Source organism: Podarcis vaucheri (genome assembly GCF_965113315.1).
Source record: "Podarcis vaucheri genome assembly, chromosome: 7".
NCBI lineage: Eukaryota > Metazoa > Chordata > Lepidosauria > Squamata > Lacertidae > Podarcis > Podarcis vaucheri.
In genome coordinates, this window is record NC_138765.1 from 53,901,187 (window position 1) to 53,922,935 (window position 21,749).

The 21,749-nt window shown below is 44.4% G+C and overlaps 1 protein-coding gene across 3 annotated transcripts in view; it reads right to left on the reverse strand.

Annotated features, from left to right (window-relative positions):
* The window catches only part of ANKRD11 (ankyrin repeat domain containing 11), a 212,959-nt gene that overhangs the window by 12,141 nt on the left and 179,069 nt on the right, over positions 1-21,749 (reverse strand). The window contains exons 5-9 of one of the 3 annotated variants that reach the window (XM_082233086.1): positions 13,084-13,254; positions 12,430-12,597; positions 9,187-9,329; positions 8,494-8,641; positions 36-6,814 (exon numbers count right to left, since the gene is read on the reverse strand). In XM_082233086.1, the coding sequence (XP_082089212.1) occupies positions 36-6,814; positions 8,494-8,641; positions 9,187-9,329; positions 12,430-12,597; positions 13,084-13,254 (7,409 nt within the window). Of the gene's footprint in view, positions 1-35; positions 6,815-8,493; positions 8,642-9,186; positions 9,330-12,429; positions 12,637-13,083; positions 13,255-21,749 lie in introns of all 3 variants that reach the window. The other 2 variants (XM_082233085.1, XM_082233084.1) reach the window with 2 other exon arrangements.

Sequence of the window (21,749 nt, forward strand, 5' to 3'; positions counted from 1 at the left end):
TTTATAAAGACAACAAGCAGTATAAGGTTACTCACCACTGGAATGTGCAGCTTGCTCAAAGGTTTGCCATCCAGCAGGTATGAGCCTGTGTAGGTGACATACTCAGCGTAACACTGGGGTGCCTGGGGAGTGATGTAGCAGAGAATTTTCCGCTTCTCCTCAATTTTCTTCCTGATCTGTAGGTACTCAAAATAGGGATTGGACCTGTCGCTGTGGTAAGGTTCAATGTCTTCCAACTTGATGGCATCAACAATTGCAGCCAGTGTCTGCTGGATCATTTCCCGTGTCTGCTGGGTGGAGGTGTTGATTTGCTGCTGCAGCTGCTGATTGGAGCGCTGGAATCTGCGCTTCCGCGGATGTTGTGCCTGGGCATCTTCCTCCTCTGAGACACGCCCCTTTGCTCGTGTTGAAGGGGCAGAAGCAGGGGGGAACTCTTTTTCAGAAGTAGTAGTAGTAGTAGTAGTTGTAGTAGCAGCAGTAGCAGTAGTAGCAGCAGCAGCAGCAGCATTCTGTTTGTTTTGATTGGCAAGCATCTGGGCTCGGTTTCTGGTGATCCGTTGTGGGATCTCTTCGATTTTGGGGGGCTTTGGGGTTTCAGGGACTGGTTTGGGTGGTGGCTCTGTGGATTCTAATTGGGTACTCCCTTGCAGCACCTCTGTCTGAGAGGAAGGGATCTGGCTGTTGCTTCCGGGTACCACTACGTCTTGAACATCAGTGCTCTCAGTTCGGATTGCTTGGCTCAAACTAACTTGAGAACCACTGTCTGATGCAAGAGTAGCTGAGGAGAGTTCTTCACAACTGGTTTCCTCCTCCTTGGTCTCTGACTGAGCAAGATCTGCTGGTGTCACCTCCTGAATATTCTGGGGAGCCTCCGCTTCTTCTATATTTTTCTGTTCCGGGGCACTTGATGCTTCTGACACAACTTCTAGTGAAATCTCATTGGCCTTTTGCTCATCAGTGTGTAGATCTGGCTCTTCAGGAAGGATGCTCTTTTGGTTAAGAGTTAGATCATCCTGCTTGTTTGTAGCTCCCAAAGACACCCCAACATCCACAAAGTCTGCACTGGTGGTTTCCTGATCTGCCGCATGAGTGTCTTCAGCTGACGCTGCCAATTCTTCCTCTGGAACATCTTTTGATTGAAGTGGCAATCCTGGTAAAGAGAAAGGACCCAGGTCTAAGTCATCCTCTGAATTTGGAAATGAATCAGGCCATGCAGCTTGTTCCTCGGGATTTACAGGGGCAATGGTGCTCTCTTCCAAGTTTTCCAGAGCATTAACAGCCTCCACTTTCGATTCTGCTGGCATGCTAGCTGGTTGCAAAGGTGTGTCAGATGCTTCCTCTGGAACAGGCTTACTACCACTACTAAAGAAAGTGTCTAATCTAGCAGGGGAATCTGCATATGAAGCCTGCTGTTCTGCAGTCACCATTTCTGTTGGAACTGCTTCTTCAGCATCCTCCTTTGCTGTATCAAGCCTTGATTCAGTCACTGAGAGAGAGTAGGAAACGGGGGAACTGGGATGTAGGGAATCTGCAGAAATGAAGGGCACAGGTGTGGGATGCGTGATGTCTGGAGAACAGAAAGACTTTGGGGAATCGGGGCCCTGTTGGGGAGATTTAATGAGCAGCTCTGATCCCACTGTCCAGCTGACAGAATGATCAGAAGGATTGCCAATCAAACTCTGAGGCACAGGAGGATCCAGATTTCTTGTTGGAGTGGTCTCCCACTCAGTACTATTCTGTTCCGGAATGCTAGAGCCAAACTCATTGTCTTCAATTGGTGGTAAAAAGCTGGACTCTGGGGGCATAATGGAAGCAGTTGCTTGTTGCTCTTCTGTGGCATCCAAAGGCAGGCCAAGATCTGGAGGGAGAGCACTTTCAACAGAAGGGGCAAGCAGTTCATCTCTATGAGAAGGGGAAGATTTGGCTTGCAATCCAGAAAATACACTTTCAGGGGACTGAACAACATTGCCCACAGTTCCTGGTGCACAATGCAATGCCTCTGCTTTAGGGGATGGGACTCCATAGTCTGGTGAATAATATTCTGGGGACAAACATGGGAACTTTTCTATGGGAATGGAGGGGAGAGATACTTTCTCCTCTATCAAGTGCTGAACTGGAGAATCATAATTAGAAGTGGCTGGGACACTTTGCTGCCTGAAAAATTTGTCCCCAACATTGAACTCTTCCTCTGCTGCTCTTCTGATATCTACAGACATTGAACGGTGAAGATTTGTGGAGGGAATAGTCCTTGTTGGGGTCTGACTTGGGTTCTCCGGGAATCCACTTGAAGAGTTGGAATATCTGTCAAAGAAAGATGGAGAACAAGCGTTCATGGACATGGTGGATATGGGCAATGAATGCTGAGAGTCAGCACAGTCAAACATCAGATCTGTGTAATCTTCATTGCTGCAAGATGGAGTCCTTGGTGTCTGCATCACCTCTTCATAGCTTGGGCAAGAAACAACAGATGCTGGTGTTGGAACCCCTGTTGGCCGGTTCTGATCTGGCCTTGGAGACGCAGGTAGGATTTCCTTCATTTGGGGGCCGGCTATCCAATCCTTGGAATCCACCCCAACAACAGGTTGGTTCTTGTTATCTGGGGATACTACTGGAGCCAGTGGGCCTAGATCTTTGAGTTTCTTGTCCTTTAACTGAGTGTCAGGCGCTAGTGGTTTCTTTGTAGTCAAATCCAGACTCCTTTTGCGCATATCCTCATTGGCCTTGACTTTGTCTTTTAATTTGGGGTCTCCAGATCTATGCCTCATCTTCTCCATTTGTTTCATTCTCTCTTTGTGTCTCTTGTGGCGCTCTTCAATCTCAAGATCTTTTTGGCTCAACATCCTCTCAAAGCTGGTCATCATTAGGTCACCATCTCCCAAAAGCTTTTCCCTGGGTCTGATGTCCTTCTTGGTGCCTTCTTTGGGTAAGGTTATTTTATCATTCCCGTTGCTCATTTTAAGACCCTCTGATTTGTCCTTTTCTTGATTTTCCTTGAGTCGTTCCTTTACTTTGAGGTCATTAAATTTGGGTGTTTCCTCTTTTGATTTGTCTTTAAGAGTGATCACTTGAGAGCTATCCTTGTCTTTGGCAGACTTCTGCTCCTCCTTGTGGTGCCTAAAGAAACCATCAGTGTGTTTGTCTCTGTGCTTCTCTCTCTCCTCTTTCCACTTTTCTTTATGCCTGTCCCTCTTCTTCTTCTCTTTGGTTGTGCTGACTGTGCTGGAGCTGTACGCTTTGTCTTTTTCTGCCTTCTTTGGAAGTTCTCTTTCAGCATCATTCTTTTCCTTTTTTTCAGGAAACAAATACTCCATGTTTTTGTCCAGTTCTTCTTCAGCCTCTGTTTTTGTTCCATAAGAAATACTAATGCCTTCTCCATCCATGGCAAAGTCCTTCTCATACTGAGTAGAATCTTTCCTGTTGCTGGAGTCTTTAAACTCATCTGTTTTATCTTTCTTTTCAGCTTTCTCTTTCTTTGCTTTTTCCTTTTCATGGCTTTTTTTTGACGAGGATGAAGAATGCCTGTGCCTCTCTTTCTCCTTGAGTTTATCTGGAAGGCAAGGCAAAGGCAGAGACTCCTTAAATTTCTCTTCGGTGGCATCTGCAAGTGAAAGGTTGGAAGACTCAAAGATATTGGTGAGTACGGGGTCTTGCCCTCTGTCTGTGAAGCTATCAGAAGAAATCTCACTGATTTTATCATTGGAGTCATCTCTGTATTCATTGAGGGCTTCTTCCTCCAGTTTCTCCAGCAAGCTCTTTTCTGCTTCTCCGCTTTTCGAAGACCGTTTCTCCTTAGTATACTCTTTATCTGGCTTTTCCTTGTGCCTGTTTTTAACCTTCTCTTCCCCAGCATGTTTCTTTTCCACCTTTTCAGGGAATTTCTGCTTTGCCTTCCTTTCTTGGGCTGAGTCCACTGAGCTTCTCTCCTTCCTGTCTTTATACTTCTCTACTGAGTCTTTGTCCTTCTTCTCTTTGTGTTTTTCAAAGGAGCTTTTCTCTTTTTTCTCCTTTCCACCCTCTGGTAACCCTTTGTCCTTCTTCTTCTCTTTTGACTCTTTGTCTTTCTGTTTCTCAGTGGAATGCTGCCGATCAGAGGAGTATTTCCTGTGCTTGTCAGGGACATAAAGGTCTCTCTCAGCTACCATGCTATCGTCTTTGTCTTGCATGCTATCCATACGATGCATTTCGCTCCCAAGGCCCTCTCCAAGTTTGAACCCACTTAGGCTGTAATCATCCTTCTCATCTTCACTTTCATCTGTGAAGATATCTAAGATGTTATACCATGTCCTCTCCCGGCCTTTTTTCTCATCCCTCCTCTCGTGGAAATCCTCTCTATCTCCAGAAAAGTTCTTCTCTTTCTTCTCTTTTACTTGGTCTAGCGAACCCTTTCTCTCTTTATCTTTATTGTGAGGATCTTTATATTTCTCCTTTGTATCTTTCTTCTCTTTAAAACCTTTATCTAATTCTTTGTCCTTCTGGGTTTTTTCCGGCAAAGCTTTCTCATTTCTCTCTTTGTCCTCCACTTTGAATTTCTCCTTGTATTTTTCTGTTTTTAATTTCTCTTTCTTGTCCTTCTCTGGCACATCTTTCTTCTCTTTTCCTGAATGATGCCTATCCCAGTTCTCCACATTTTTCCCACTAAATTCGGGTTCAGTTTTTTCTTTGAAGAATGTTTCACAGCCATAGTCTTTAAATTCATCTCTGTAGGATTCTTCTTGTTTTATTTTAACTTCTTTTCTATCTTTAGAGCTATCAGGCAAATCTCTTCTCTCTCTGTTAGTTTCACTAGCCTCCTTTTCCTTTCTCTCTTTAAAGCTTTCAGCAGAATCCTTTCTTTTCTTTTCAGGCAGATAACTAGAAATACTTTTATGCTTTTCAACTTGGTCCTTTTTCTTCTCAGAGTTCCGCTCAACATATTCCCTCTCTTTCTTTTTTAGAAAAGTGTCTTTTTCATTACGTTTCTCGCTGTACTCCCTCTTATCTTTTGCTTTACTATCCCGCTTCTTGTCTTTTATCTCCTCCTTCACCGTTTCTATGATGAGTTTTGTCACAGTGTCATTTTGAATTTCCCTGTAGTCTGCCACTGGTGAATCCCAGCTATCCTCTCCTTTGAAATCAAAAGAAGAATCCGATGACAAATCTGAAAACCACCGATCTTGCTGATCATCAGAGAGGCTGAACTTTGTGTCCTCACTTTCTAAAAACTGGTTTTTATTACTAAACTCTTCAAAGCTGGGCTCCTCCCTGTAACCTTTGTCTTTTTTACATCTCTCTTTCTCCTCTTTCACGGCTTTCTCCTTCTCTGGTTTTGCTGGTTTTTCCTCCTTCAGTTCATTTTTCTTATCAGTCTTGAACTGCTTGTCCTTAGATTTTTTCTTTCGCTCTTCCTTATGTATTCGAGGTTTTTCCTCTTTAGGAGATTTCTCCTTTATGGGCTTCTCTTTTTCCAATCTGCTGCTCTTTTCTTCTCTGAAAGTTTTACTGAGATCTTTACTTGCCTCCTTGGCTTTTTTCAAGGATTTCTCCTCTTTGGAGGTTTTTCCAGCATCGTCTTTAAACAGCCACTCCTTCTCCTCAGATTTAGTTTTTTGAAATTTGTCTTCCTTCTTGAAGTGCTCCCTCTCATGCTTAAGCACTTTGAGCTTGTTCTCAACAGGGCATTCAGTTTCCACAATCAAAGCCTTATCGGTCTTCTGCTTAGAGTCCTCATAGTCAAAAGAAAAGGCTTTGATTATTTTAATGTCTTGGGTGGCAGGACACTGGCCTCTCTCTTTGTTTTTGTGTTTGTGTTTTGTTTTATGCTTTTTTACAACTTTCCCCTCCTTGTCTCGCTTTGGAATAGCTCCATCAACACTGGCATGGAATGAATTTTTCTTCTCCACAATCACAGCAGCTCCATGTTGGGCGCGCTTCTTGGGCTCCTGCTTCTTCCTCACAGGCTTCAGTGATTCCAGGCTTGAGTCCTCAGACGTGTAATCAGACTCACTGGTCAGCCTCGTCCTTGTTGAATCTGATAAGGAACTGACATCTGACCAGGCTGGAGAAGAGACTGTTTTCCAGTTGTCTGTCCTCCAGTGCTTGGAGTGCTGCTCTGCAAGGGTAGCATTATGCTTCTGAGACCCCAAACTCCCATGGGAAGAGGCAGAAGAAGCAGAAAGGGAATTAAACAAGGATGACTCCTTCAACACCAATCTGGAGTCCTTTACACAGGTAGCACTTTGTACAGAGTCTCTGTCATCCTCCTCACTCTCCAGGTTTTCACTCTCTGATTCAGAGGAACAAAACTTGTCATTTTTTTTGCCAAACCGAACCTCTTTGCCCTTTGCTTCCTTCTTGCGCTTCTTCTTCACTTTGCTTTTCTCTTTCTGCTGTTTGGCATTAGAAGGTTCTCGAGCCTTGCTGCTGGGGACGATAGAATGGGTTGTCAGCCGCAGCTTTTCCCCAGTCCCCACAGGCAGGCTGGTCTCCTCTTCATCAGATGTGTCTGAAAGGATACGATGGGATGCTTTCTTTGGTGTGATTGTGCTGTTTTTAGTATAAGTTTTTACTTCCATCTTGGGGATGGAAATAAAACTATTTGCTTTAGTCTCTTTCCTGTAATCCTTTTTCAGAAGATGTTTATCATCAACTGGTGGGACCCTGTCCTGCTCATCATCCTCATCAAACTCATATTCATCCTTCACGGGTGTGACAGCTTTGGGAGGCTCCTGATTCTTGGCCTTGTGTTTCAGGCCCTTCTCAAACTCAGAGTCTGTGTTGTTGCCATCAATGGAACTGGATGGTGCAAACGAAGGAGCATCTTCCTCTTCTGAGCTCTCTGAAAAAACAAGAGCACAAATAAAGAGTAAGGTACGACACCTACTTTCACCTGGAGCTGGAGCATCATTCTCCACAGAAACCTGCTCACAATACCTGAACAGACAATCTATCTTCCATGTGCAAAGCATAGCTGTGGCTGCTTTACCTACTCGGTGGTCTGCTGGGTCCTCTGGAATAAAAGGCCAAAGCTGCGCAGGGGAGTCAATGACAGGAATCCATTTGGAGCATCTGGGCAGAAAGGGTGCAAATCCAATAAGAGCGATTGCTGGGTGTAATATCCATTTGTTTCAAAGGGGACTGCTTCCATAAGTTGCAGCACAGCCAGACATCTGCAGTGCCAATTTATTATCAGGCAAATGGTGCATCCATTCCCCTCATCTCAGGTACTGCCTTTTTTTAAAAAACACAGGAGCATTGGTCATGCTCAGCCCCATCCCTACCACATCCAAGTGTTTCACCCTTATACAGGCCTCAAAGCTACTACACAGTATTTATATAGTGCTTTAAGGGGATTTGGTGTGCACTCCACCACCAACTGTTACAATGCCCCTATAAGGAAGGCCAGCTGTTTTCCTTCTGCTACAGATGAAGGGATGACACTAGGATAAACAGTGATTTGTGTAAGGGCATTTGATAAGTCCAAGGTGAAGGTGAGATCTGAATGAAGTATTTACACCTCACACTCTTGGCTAATCAGCACTTCTTTGCACAGACTCCTCGTCACTCTGCAAAAACTTCCTCTTACTGCATTTTCTCAAAGGCTCACCTCTTCATCCCTACGCGATACAGTACAACTCTCTTTTACAAGCTTTTACTTGCAAAGCAATGCTGGACACAAGTCCTTTCTGCATCTCTCTTTGCCAAGCAAATTTCTTAAAAATCCCATCCTTGCTGAGCTTCAAAACCACCTGCACAATGCATCATTATGTTACAGCATAGAACATGTGGCTTGGGGAGGAGGCAGCGAATAGGCATCATAGAGCATCTTATAGCTGAGGCTTGTTATAGGCAGAAGAGAGGGTACCAGCTGAGTGAGGGTGCTAAATGTGGGTATCTTACTCCATTCATGATACACACTTAGTCTTCCTGACCCCACTTATTATATGCATTAGCTGTGCTACTTCTGGATATGTCACACTGCAAAGTTGTCCAGCAAAGTATCAAATGGCCTGCTTCTGTCTTTTCATGTGCTGTTTGGGAGGCCTTGACTCTACTACAGGCAATGGTGAGAGGCAAATTGATTGCTTAACCTCACAAATAAATTCTAGTGAAAGCAAAATAGCAAAATATTAAAATCTGATCTTCCTCAGGATCACGAGAAAGTGATGGTAAGTAATGCCATCACATTCAGCCTCTGCTCCATCAACCTTAGGATGGAGAACAGCAAAGCATTCAGTTCCACATTAACCTGGAGCATTTCCTGGAGTCTTTGTTAGGGAGCTGCCTAGTCTTTGATTTCCAATGATGGGCTGTTGCAAGCATGCAACAATAAAGAACAATATGCAAATCTCAAGGGAGCAGAGGTCATTATTAAAGCCCCTGAAGACACTAAGCAAAAGGTTTCAGGGTGTGCTCCTGGCACAATACAGCTCTCTGAAGGTCTACTTATCTCCCTACATTACGCATGGAGGTACAGTTTATTTGTACCACACCCTTCTGCCACTTCCCACCTCTTACCTGTGGAGCTCTCTTCACTGGAAGGATATGTGGCTTTCCCCAGGAGCAGATTGACCATTGTGGGGGAATTTGCTACTTTTAATGGTGTCTCTCCCCTCCTGTTAAGCTGGTGAGGATTTCCTCCATAATGTAACAACAGTTTCACCACCTAGACATAAACAAAGTCTCATTAAGTTGCATCTATAATGGACAAAGGAGCAGAAATGAAGACTACCCAAAAGGTTGACAAACCAGCTCACTATCAGCTAGTGATAAAGTAGCTTAAAGTCTAGCAAACTGATCAGAGAAATATGAGCTAAAGCTAAGTGGTAGGGAACATGCTCTACAAGTATAAGATCCTTAGTCGAATTCCTTGCAGCTAGATATAGACATTGGCCTGTCTCAGTATAAGGGAATACCCTGACATACATTATCACCTTACCCAGTTTGTCTCTCTTGTTTCTCTGGGACCGAACAGGGTAGCTACACTTCAAACACCTAGAAATAAGGACACTGGACATATCAGGAAGGTGGTAAAGACATTACTGGAGGTAAAGGGAAGAAGGCAAAGGCTGCAACTTATCCTCAACCACAAGTTTTCAATAGTAGGAGGGAAGAATAAAAAGTACACAGTGAAGAGCCTGATGGTGGCCACAGGGAGAGATCATTTGGGCCTGTGTAACAGCTGACTATTCAAATCTGGCAAGAACTGACCTTGTAGTGCCCATTGCTGGCTGCATCATGCAGCGGAGTGTCATCATCCAAGCCCTTGGTGTTGACCTCGGCGCCTGCAGCAAGCAACTGTTTTGCAACGTCATAGTAACCCCTGTTGCATGCCTCATGCAAAGCCGTCCAACCTGCAAATGCACATACAAAACATACACGTGACATGGATGGCCTATTTCAGATCAGTAACTATATCACACAGCAGTTTCTCCATTGATTATGCTGGCTGGCAGCACAGAGGCTTGCCTGTAGAACCACCCGCCAGCCCTGCGTTAGTGTAAAGACATCAGAAGCTTGACTCTTGCCTGGTATTTAGCCCATCCAGGCTCTTTTGTCTGGCAACATAATATATACATCCAGCTCCCCACTAGAAATAAGGAAAAGAACAGAAGTTTAATAAAGGGGCATGAGGGAGGGACCATCTTTTGATGTAGAAAGATGGTCAATGTTATTTTTCACAGAATTCCTGTTCTCACCTGAACCTTAGTGTCTGGAATATTAACAAATAGCTGCAATGCCACAAACAGGTCTGCTTGGCTTTCTGGTGGCTTTGCAGCATCAGGTGGTAGGTAGAGAATGCTGCCACAGAAACAAGAATACCAAAATGTAATGAATAAAAAAACTGAAGCCTCCTGGAATGTAATGAATAAATGATGCTAACAGGTTGATTTCCAAATAAAATAATCCTTAAAAGTTTCCCCAAAAGAGTTATTTCTACAACTTCACTATTAGAAAGCCTCTGTCTGAGTTACTGAATGAGTGTTATCTAGATCAGTGTTTCCCAACCACTGTTCCGTGGCACACTAGTGTGCCGCGAGATGTTGCCTGGTGTGCCGCGGGAAAAATTAAAAAATTTGAAAGATTTTTTTTTTAAAGTCAAATTTTCAATTGGGGCGCCGTCACTAGATGACCCCTGGGGTTCCCTCCCTCCCTCCCGCTCTGCGCCTCCCTCCTCCTCCTCCTCCGGGGAGGCCCTTCCTGGCTCTCGGCCAAGGCTTGGCGGCTGCCACTCACTCACTCGCTCGCCCACCCGTCCCTCCATCCCTGCACCCGGCCTCTCCCCCTCCATCCCCGGCGCGGGGGCTGCCGGGATCCGTAGTCCCCTTGCCCTTGGGCTCCGCGCCCGCGCGGGGTGCGCAAACTACGTTTCCCAGCGTGGCCTGGCGGGCCGGGCGGTTTGTTTGAAGCGCTCTTCTCCCGGCCATGGAATGAGCACAGCGGCGGCGGCCGGGCAAGGGCTCTTCCGCGCAGACCCCGTGCAGCCTGCCTGCGCCCCCGCGGAGATCGGGCGGCAGGATGGAGCCCGGGGATCCCCGCAAAGGCGGAGCGGCGGAGGCTGCCCCCCAGGTAGGGCTGCGTCGGGGTTTTTTAATTTTTGCAATGCTGCATCTGCGCCGGAGGGGACGCATCGGACCGCGGGGAGACCCCTTGGCGTGCGTGCAAGGCAATGCATGCGTGCAGGCGTTGCATGGAGTGCAGTGCAATGCAATGGCAACGCGGCGCCCTGCATGCATGCATGCAACTTCCACCGGCGCTCCGGACTTGGCAGGTGAGGGGGGTCCCCAGTGGGCGGCAGAGAGAGCCGGGAGGGCGAAGGGGAGCCGGGGGGGAGCAGCGCTGCTCCCCGAGCCGAGCCCGGGGGGAAACTTCGGCGTCGTTGCGACGGGTGTTGGAAGCGGAGGCTGGCGGGGGCCCCTCACCTGCAAAACCTGGTCGCCTCTCATATATTTCGTGCATTGCATTCATCGCCCGCTTTCTCCTCCAAGGAGCTCCCAGGGGCGCGCGTGGTTCTCCCCGTGTTATCCTCGCAGCAACAGCCCTGCGAGGTGGGTCAAGCGAGTGGCCCAAGGGAGCACCCAGGGATTGTCCTGGCCAGGTGGGGTGATTTGAACCCTGCTCTCTGCCCGGTCTTCGTCCTCATTTAGCCCCCACATGTGCATGACTGTGCATGACTGAGGTTTTCCCCCCTCGTCTTGGCTATGGTGTGAGTCTGTGCTGTTAATTAATGGGGTTCTGCCTTCGGAGAAGATGAGCCAGCCCTCAAGGAGGTGATTATGTAATTTGCTAGCAATTCATGTCCCTCCCGGCGTGACGCTGCGCGCTGACATCACGGGGCTGTAATGCTGGTGTGCCTCGAGATTTTTTTCATGAAACAAGTGTGCCTTTGCCCAAAAAAGGTTGGGAAACACTGATCTAGATGCATAAATGACTTATAATTAGTATGTATCTTGATCAGAAGCCAGTACTAACTATTACAAGGCTCAGGACAAGGCAATTGCTGCTCATTATAGAAGTCCAGTGAACCTTAACCTTTGCATGGTGGTGCTAGGTCATTTCAAATAAGCATCTATTGTAGCTTCTGAATTGCATACTAAGATAGCAAAGCAGTAAGTCCTAGATCTCCCAATGAACACAATTTGGCACCTGTTAAATTTTGCACAACAGGAGTTTTTGGCAAAATAATGGGACATAAGAGATTAATTTGGACTACCTAAAGAATGAGGGGGGAAACCTGATCGACAATCATTAGCATGTGAAGGTATCACAGTGGCTGAAGCTAGGGCAACAGAGGCTACAACACTGCAGTTGAAAAGAGGAAAGAATAAAAAGAAAAGACAGAACAGCAGCAACTATCAGGAGGGAGAATACAGCATGGAAGGTGAAAACTTTATAGGTAACTGAGCTCTGCCACAGCTAGAAATATGCAACCAACATGAAATGGGAAAGAGAAAGTCATAGATAGAATCCCTGATCCAAGGCAATGGATCTGTTAGGCCTCCTCACAGCACTGCTCGCATTTTGGTTTTTTGTGGGGGGGGGGCTTTGAAACAGTGACAACGTCACAAGGTTCTTGACAGGGAAAAAAAAAACCAGAACAAAATACAACACATCTCCAAGCTGGATCACTGTTCAGCAACTTACTCTGACTGTTCCACTACAGGTTGCTCACCTACTCCTCTGATGAATCTAGTCCTATCCTAGTTCAAGCTGGGCAACTTAATTATGTGGGCTCTAGTATAATGTTTTCTTCAGTGTCTCAGCCAAGAAAGTATCTGAAGTATCTGAAGAAGTGTGCATGCACACGAAAGCTCATACCAAGAACTAACTTAGTTAGTCTTTAAGGTGCTACTAGAAGGAGTTTTTTTATTCAGCCAAGAAACAATTGTATTGTTTTTCTACCCCCACCCCACCATACTCCAGCAGTCAATTCAGAATGAATAGAGTGGTTACCTGCAAAATCTTTTACATTGACGTCTGCACCCTCAATAATGAGTTCCTTGATGCGTCGGGCATCTCCTCGGATAGCTGCCCGGTGCAGCCGAGTCTCTCCACGTTCATTTCTCTTGTTTACTTTATCTTTGGTTTTGGAGGCAGAATTAGGAGTTCCCTTCTGACAAACTGTGGATTGAGAGGGATGCTTTGGTGTTGTATCTACTGCTGGCAGGAGAGGTGGGGAAAAGCACACATGAAGGAGGAGTTCAGTTCAAAGCCAAAACCCCAAAGCCTTTAGAGGGAGCTGTTGCCATATAGTTACAATCTTGCCTTGAAGCAGAGGAAATGGCTGGGGGATTGGGGGATGGGAGAGTTAATCTTTCCAAGCAGAGGAATGCCTCTGCAGGCACAATGGAGACATTAATGGAAGACTGTGATTAAGCAAATACTGTAAAAAGCAGCTGTGGTTCCTCTCAGGAATGAAGGGGCCTGAGATCTAAGGGAAGAAGTGAAGTAGATTCACTAGCTGCAAACTGGGGAGTTCTCCAAGGCTTGTATGCTGAACACCTAGCTGGATGTTTCTGAGATCCCCACTAAGACAGCAACTGCAGACTTTGAGGGAGAACCATAAGGGCCTAATTCTACCTTAAACACAAATTATACTGTCCACACCTGGACTGTTTGCAGACTCTTCTGCTGTCATCTGCATAAGAAGCGCAACCTGCTGGCGCTCAGAGAGTGGATAACCTGCACGGATTCCTGGAAGTCCCATTCCGAACAGCAGGCTGGGCTTCCGAGTTGCGGGCTCCTTTTTAATCCTCTTCCTTTCAGGACCCTGCTTTTCTGTGAAAACAGAGATGGGTGGGGTGGGGGGAAATTGCAAATGAAATTCATTCGTTCTGAAGATATTTGCTATATTTGCTAAGCTAACAGCAGCTTCCCTTACAGAGTGTGTTCAAACCTTTGCTCCTGACAGTGTCAAGATACTGAAAATGCCTTTGTCTAACTTCCTGCAAAGTAAGTTCTAGGGTTCATTGTTTTTATTTTAGAAAATTTATATCCCTGTTAAAAACAGTACGCAAGGTGGCTTACAAATTTGAAAACAAAACATACCACATCTTAATAAATATCAATGAAAAGAGACAATTGTGACAAGTAGTAAATATTAAAAACAGCAGGGTCAGGGTTAGCATTACAAATTTCTAAACAAGCAGATTAAAAGCCTGTCTAAATAAAAGCATCTTAGCAAGATGCCAGAAGACAGGCAGTAACAAGGTCGACTGGGCCTCCCATAGAAAAGAGTAACACAATTTAGGTATAGCCAGGGAGAAGGCTCTCTCACACATTTCACTTGTCTTGCTTCAGCCATAGTTGGGATGAAGAGAAGAAGGGAGCAGCAGGATGGTAAACAAAGAGGCTGCTCTCTGGGTTACCTGGACTCAGGCTTCAAGCATAGTCACCAGCCCCCTGAATCATGCCCAGAAACAAACTGAAAACAAGTGTAGCTGCTGTAAAATGGGCGTGATATGCTCATTAACACACAAGATGTAACATCTGTCAAACTCAATACATGGTAGAGGATAGGTTTAGACTTCTTAATTAGACCCTTGAAATTTGCCCCTGCCCACAATTATTTACACCTATCTCTGTTTAGGATTTTGTAGGAACAGAAGCAAGGGGTTTCCTGATAGGAAAAGCAAGGACCTGGCAACGGGTTTGCTTAGTAAAGCAGAACAAGAAAATTGCTGGGGAAGAGTCAGAGCTGCTGTATGAATACGATCAGCACCTTTAGCAAACTTCAGCAGCTGATGAGCATCTTCCCAAATAACTAGTTGAAAGAAAAAGATACAGTGGCTGAGTGTGGACTGGAAATAATGGGGCCACTCATCAGCTACTTGGGGTAAATACACTGGAATGAGTGAACAGATATGTGCTTAAGCAGGCACACTTTTTTCATAATTGTGTGGAAGTGTACACACTTTCTGAGGCAGCCCATTAACAAGCTAAAACAGGTTGTGCTACCCCAAACCTTAAGTATCATAGAAACATAGAATTGTAGAGCTGGAAGAGATCCCAAGGGTCATCTAGTCAAACCTTCTGCAACGCAGAAATCTCAGCTAATGCATCCATTACAGATGGCCATCTAACCTCTGCTTAAAAACCTCTAATGAAGGAGACTCCACAACCTCCTGAGAGCCAGTGTTCCAATGACAAATAGCTGTTACTGTCAGAAAGTTATTTCTGATGTTTAGTTGGAATCTCCTTTCTTGCAACTTGAAGCCATTGGTTTGAGTCCCTCCCCCCCCCCCAGAACAGGAGGAAACAAGCTTGCTTCATTTTCCATGTGATAGTCCTTCAGATATTTGAAGATGGCTATCATATCTCCTCTCAGTCTCCTCTTTTCCAGGCTAAATATACCCAGCTCCTTCAACCATTCCTCATAAAGCTTTGTTTCCAGACCCTTGATCATCTTAGTTGCCCTCCTCTGCACACATTCCAGCTTGTCAACATCCTTCTTAAATTGTGGTGCCCAGAACTGGACACGGTATTCCAGGTGTGGTCTAAAGGGGAGTGTTAATCTCATGGTACTGTATCGGATGGAGCTAACATTCTGGTAGAGTCTGAAAAGTTTGCCAGATCAGCCACTTGAGATAAAAAAATCAGAATACAGTATAACTAAATCTGCCATTCCACATACAGACTTACAGCATTATAACAAGACAAATCAACACACACACACACACACACACACACACACACGTGTGCACTGCAATAGCAATGGGTAAGTGCTGCCACTCACAAATTCTGGGGGAAAGGGTTTACTTCACTGAACATCTACCAACAGTTTCCATCTGGAGCACTCAGATTTTGAAAGGTCACTGTGGGCTACATAGTTGTTCATAAGGCCCATATTTATATTTCAGAAGGCTTGTGATGGCTTAATGGGAAGCTTTATTTTTAGTACAACAAACAGACCTATGGCATAAGCAGCAGCAGCCTTCAAGTCTGAATGAGTGGCCGAGCATGAACACTATTCTCCCTGAGCCCCAAGGCAGGACCTGACAAAGTGATTTGCTATCCCATTTCCTCCCTTAAGTCTCCTCCTTCCCCCATTCTCCTCAGCTTTGAGTGTGCAAATTTCAATGAATGTGATTTCCCACCCTCTTCAGGAGCATTCTAATTTTCTCCTTGCCAGAAGAGTTATCTTCTCCATAGCTCCCACTCCACCTTCCCCAAAATTAATGCAGTCATTTTAAGCAGTTAAAATTAATGTGGCCATTTCAATACTCTCTTATTCAAGTGCTAACTTGTTACAAGAGGCATGAAACAAGTATTTCTATGCAATTAAAGTTTCAGGATCAATAAATATGTAATCAAAAGTATATGTAGAAAATAAAAAAGTTCTTATTGTACACTGTCCAAATAAGAAGGTATAAGTCAACAAAATCATACTTGCATACACTATGAGAAAAGTGGAACAACCACTGTCACGCACATCACATGGCTTACTGGTAAACACCTCTGTTTTACATGGAGGTTTCACTCCTATTACTTTTTCCGTGCTCAGTAGACTAAAAACCTAGTCCTGACAAGCCTAAATATGCTTTAGTAATGCCAGAATATGTTAGAGAAGCATCAACGAATAGGGAGTAGACAGTGGAGCATGTCCCAGTTCAGTTTTAACACATACGATGATTGAAGACTCAATAGAAAAAGATGGTATAACCACATCAAATGCTGCATTGAACTTATACTGGACACATCTGTGCCAACTAGTTTTGTGTGGCTTACAATGTGAATAACATAAGCATTATCTAAAGCAACTTCTTTACCAGAAGTTTTAGTCCAGCCCAAGCAGTGGTTCACTGTAAGCAAATATATTTAGGCATCCAGAGAAAAAACAGGCAAGCATCTCATGGCTCATGAAAGACCCAAATTACGGTAAATGCACAAACACACACTCAACTTTAGGTGAGCACTCCTTCCTTTAAAATCAAGAAACTAAATACTGGAACACATAGAATCATAGAATCATAGAGTTGGAAGAGACCACAAGGGCCATCGAGTCCAACCCCCTGCCAAGCAGGAAACACCATCAGAGCACTCCTGACATATGGTTGTCAAGCCTCTGCTTAAAGACCTCCAAAGTAGGAGACTCCACCACACTCCTTGGCAGCAAATTCCACTGTCGAACAGCTCTTACTGTCAGGAAGTTCTTCCTAATGTTTAGGTGGAATCTTCTTTCTTGTAGTTTGGATCCATTGCTCCGTGTCCGCTTCTCCGGAGCAGCAGAAAACAACCTTTCTCCCTCCTCTATGTGACATCCTTTTATATATTTGAACATGGCTATCATATCACCCCTTAACCTCCTCTTCTCCAGGCTAAACATGCCCAGCTCCCTTAGCCGTTCCTCATAAGGCATCGTTTCCAGGCCTTTGACCATTTTGGTTGCCCTCCTCTGGACACGTTCCAGTTTGTCAGTGTCCTGACAACACAAAATACAACACTCTTGCACAGGAGCTAGATAAATAGATAAATAGAAATGCAATTATTTAATTGGTTATGCTGATGTTAGAAAACATTGCTATCTTCAAAACTGAGCCCTAAGTTTGAGGGAAAATATAATTTTCAACTAAGCAAGTTTCCTTGCTTCTTAAAGCAGGTCACACCTGATGACTCCATTATCAATTGGCAGAAGATAACTGTTTAGGATTTTCATAGAATGAAAATAAATCTAGGGACACTGTCGTAGAAGGGCTGAAAGTATCTTGTTCCAGTGGACAGGAAATCCCCTAGACTGTTATCTCTCACAGCCTCTGTCCAGAATTAGCAAGGGCTTTAAACAACTGGAATCCTTGAGTATAATAGCCAATCTCCTAAAATCTCCACAGAACAGATAGCATAAGACTTCCTCTTTCCTTTTATAAATTGCTCCCAACCAGTGACTAGGCAGATCACAAAGATACTTTTAATCTTTACAAGGTAAGCAGGCCTCAAACTAGTCAGTGCCTGATAGGAGACAACTTAGACATCCGATGCACAGCAACACTGAGAAGGATATATATGCAAACAAATCCAATCAAAACCTTGATATGCTTATTTGACCAGTTATAATATGGCTACACAAATCAATGAGGATCCTTTTCATTATTTCAAGAGGGCTGCACAGCTAATAGAAAAACATTTTTATCACATTTTAATTGTTTGCTTCTTAGTGCCCCCCTTTCCCCTCTGCACCCTATAGCATTCTCTATCTCTTCCCCATCTGGCTCCCCCGCTTTTCAATACTCCACAGTTCTCATTGCACCCCATCTCTATTAGTCCATTTTATTATCTGCATTCCTTAGCAGCTCTTTTCTCTTTTACAGACCTCTGGACCCCAGTCTGTCACCTCCTATTTTTCTCTTTCCACACCCCCCCAAACACCTGTCTTTCGACCCTCCCCACCCTAGAGTTCCCTCCCCCCCTCAATGTTGCAGTTTGAAAGATAGGACCATGTGATTCCTCCACAACAAAAAACACCACCTAGATTGTTCCAAGAAGGGAACTACAACTATGTGTTCCCCAGGCAAAAACAAATGAAAAGACACACACACCACACACCAGTTTGAACTGTAGCATATGTTGCTTAACAACTGTACAAAGAAAAGAAATTATGCTCCATAGCCTGGTTAAACAGAGAATTTATATTGCTTCAACAATAAACCTTTGACCAATGCTCTTTCATCCTGATGCAGTAGAGCCAACAATGAAATCAGTGGCATAAAATGACACAAAATGAAAAAAGTAAAATAAAATAAAATTTATTAGAAAAAGAAACATACAGCCTCTTTTTTTCTTCCCCTCTTCATTGGTTCAGTCCTTTCCACAACATATCCTGACAAATATTTATCCACAGTGTACAATGTAACTACAGATAGAGCAAAAAGATCTCGTGCTGGGAAAGAGCATGCTGCTCTGATTCTGGAATAGCATGGGCTATTCTGACTTTGTGCTCCCCCTTCAATGTCTTATAAAAATGCTGCTTGTGACAAAACCTGTCTTGGTGGAGTGCTGCCTCATTTCAGTGGCTAAAGTGAACTAGGGCACCAAATAAACCAGGGCACTGCATAGTTGTGCTTGTGTCTGGATGCCTTATCAGCGAAGTCACAGTTGAGCCAGCAACATACCAAACACAACACTGCTTAAATAGCTCAAGTTTTTGGTTGACATCTTCTCTCTGAAAACAAAAGCCTCAGTGGGATAAACCATTCCTAGTGGGTGGACAGATGGTCTTAAATAGCCTGACTAAAATGAAGTCAAGAGATAAATGTGAACTCCTGAACCCAGAGTATTGGCAATGCAATGCCTTGGAAGCAAAATGCTTGCTCTCAAGACAGCCAACCTCAGGCTTTACTCAGTTCTATTGCACCATCTCAAATTAACACTTTCCTCCATTGCTTAACATCTAGTTCTCCCCTCAAAAAATGTCACTTAAGAAGCAGAGATTCAAGATGCTACCTGTCACATCTCTTTACACTCCCTGGGTGCCTATTTTGCCAAAGAAAGGATAGCTGGAGTTTGTTTGAACACCATTCCCCACCAGGCCACCTCCAAGCACTCTTGTTCCTAACTAGGCTGTGGCCATATTCAGAGGTGTATGCTGACTGAGGAAATGAAGTCTAGGCTACCAGGACCAGTTTAACCTGACCACAGCCTTTTCATAAGCATGAATCATAGCATCAGTTCTGTTATTAAAAAAACAAAGAAAAAAGAACCTTCATCACACAAGGGTGACACTGCAAAAAATATAAACATAATTCAGACTCAGTGGAGATGGACTCGTGAACTTAGCATTGGGGGGGGGGCAGACTCTGTTCCTGATACAAAAATGGTTCAAGATCTCAGGGGCTGAAAATGTGAATTACTTTCTATAGAGGAAAAGCTTTTCATTTATGCCCCAAAGAGGAATGGCTGTTACAACAATTCAGACACCAAAAAGTCAACACTTGAATATATCAGAGATCAAATAACTTAAAAGAGATGTGGAAATCTTGTGCTCCACTTACCAGCCCATCATACCTGGCTAAGGACAGGAACGGAAACCTGCTGGATTCCTTCTTACAGGGCCTGAGAAGGGCTTTATTACTTTTGTGCTGGGAAATAGCCTGTACTTTGCAATTACTTGCCCCAAATTTCCAGTACCTCAGCCACCACCAGGGGTGGTTCCATTAAAAATTAGGAACAAAAGTAAAAAGCCCTCCCTTCAGCACTTTCATTTTTGCCAACTTCATAAATGCTTTGGGGTGATGATGGGGAAGGCTGCTGATATTCTCTGCCATTTTGTAGGTATCTACACTGCTTCTTGTACTGAATGTAAGAAAGACCCTGCTGGATCAGACCCTCTAGTCCAGCATCCTGTTTATAACTGTGGTCAACCAGATATATGTCTACAAGATTCAAGTAGTCGGGGCACAAGGCAACAAACAGCTCTTCCACTGCTGTCCCTCAGCAAGTGGAATTAAATGGTAGACTGTCTCTGAAAATGGAGGTTCCACATAGCAATCCTAACAAACAGCCATTGATAAAAAATCCCCATCATCCTCAATAAAAATTTGTCTAGACTTCCTTTAAAGCCACCTGTGACGCTGGCTGCCACCGTATCTAGTTGCAATGGATTCCATAAACAACAAGGGGCTGTATGAAGTAGTACTTTTTATGGGTCTACTTTCTATGTCTCCAGTTAATGTTACTTGTGTGCTAGCTTATGTATTTTATCTTGCTTTTTGTAAGCTGCTTTGAGAGACTGCTGAAGCAGGGTATATACACCTTTTCTATATACAAAAATAAGATTGCTACGTGCTCTCTCTGGGGCCCTTTTCCTACTGGAAGGGGAGAGGGGAATATCTTCTGTCAAAGCAGCCATCATTTTTGTGGCCTCCTTGATCTAACCCGGCTAAACACACTTGGATGTTTCCCTGGGCTGCCACTTGATCAAAACAAAGCAAGAACAATGGGTGCATACTGTTCTCTCCAACACCTCCTGCATCCTCTGTCCCTGTTTCTCTGCCATTACCCAATTCTGTCACGTCCTTAAGCCTCGAAAGCTCTAAAATCTGTTAGTCAGCAAAGTTTTGCCTCCCCACCATGCAGCCCTTTCCTGACCCATTTTTATATTGTACATACCAAATGTTGCTTCTTACACCAATCCCTAGAGTGCATTAGTAACAACCCCTTTATTGGTCATTTTCTTCTATTCTTTGTGGTCATTTAGCTAGTACTAAACATGGGGAAAGATTCCTGTTATTAAGTATGGCAACAGTCAGCTGCTCCTTTTATTACTTTTTACTTTATTTTTGCATATACAGGACTGTAACAACAAAAGGGGAAGGCAGGTACATTCCTTGGGATGTTTCATTTGATGTTTTAAGTTTTTGCTGTTGTTTTTTAAAGAAACATATTGCTGTTCTGTATCAGAAAAAACTATTTCCCCAATTCATCCTGCACTCTGCAGGCAGTTTAATGACCAGCCTGTAGACATAAATTTCAACAGAAGCTAACAAGACCACCCTAGCATAAGCAGTTTATGGAGGCCAAAATAACATACAGCTTCTTTAAGCCACAGTTTACAGGAGATTCCAATACCTGCTTCCAGAGCAAGGACTAAACCCTGGAAAATGTGGCCTAGAAGAATGTGTGAAGAGTATTTCCTTTACCACCACACAACCACAACCATAACTTTCTATTAATTTTTTGCAGTATTTATAGGCCATTCTATAAAAGAAAAGTTCTCAGGACAGCTCACAAATAGTACCAATGTTTAAAATTCCACAACCATAAACCCAATAAAATTATAAACACAGTCAACCCCAGGCATTACTGCAGAGAGTGAAAATGGCTTAAAGCTACAACAGATTACAGTGGTACCTCAGGTTACATACACTTCAGGTTACAGACTCCGCTAACCCAGAAATAGTGTTTCAGGTTAAGAACTTTGCTTCAGGATGAGAATAGAAATCGTGCTCTGGCGGTGCGGCGGCAGCAGGAGGCCCCATTAGCTAAAGTGGTGCTTCAGGTTAAGAACAGTTTCAGGTTAAGTACGGACCTCCAGAACGAATTAAGTACTTAACCCACTTCCGGGTTAGCGCGATCGGCTAATGGCGGATTCCCTCCAAGCTCCGGAGGGAATCTGCTCGACAGGGGCCGGGTCTTGCCGTGCCGGCGACGCGGGGACCCTTAAAAACGACGGGCGCGGATGCCCGTGGACATGGTGACTCAGTGGGCACCGTTAGCGCCCTCCCGACCCGCGAAGGAGCCTTTTTAAAGGCTATGGAACGGGTGACGGGGAGCGGCGTGGT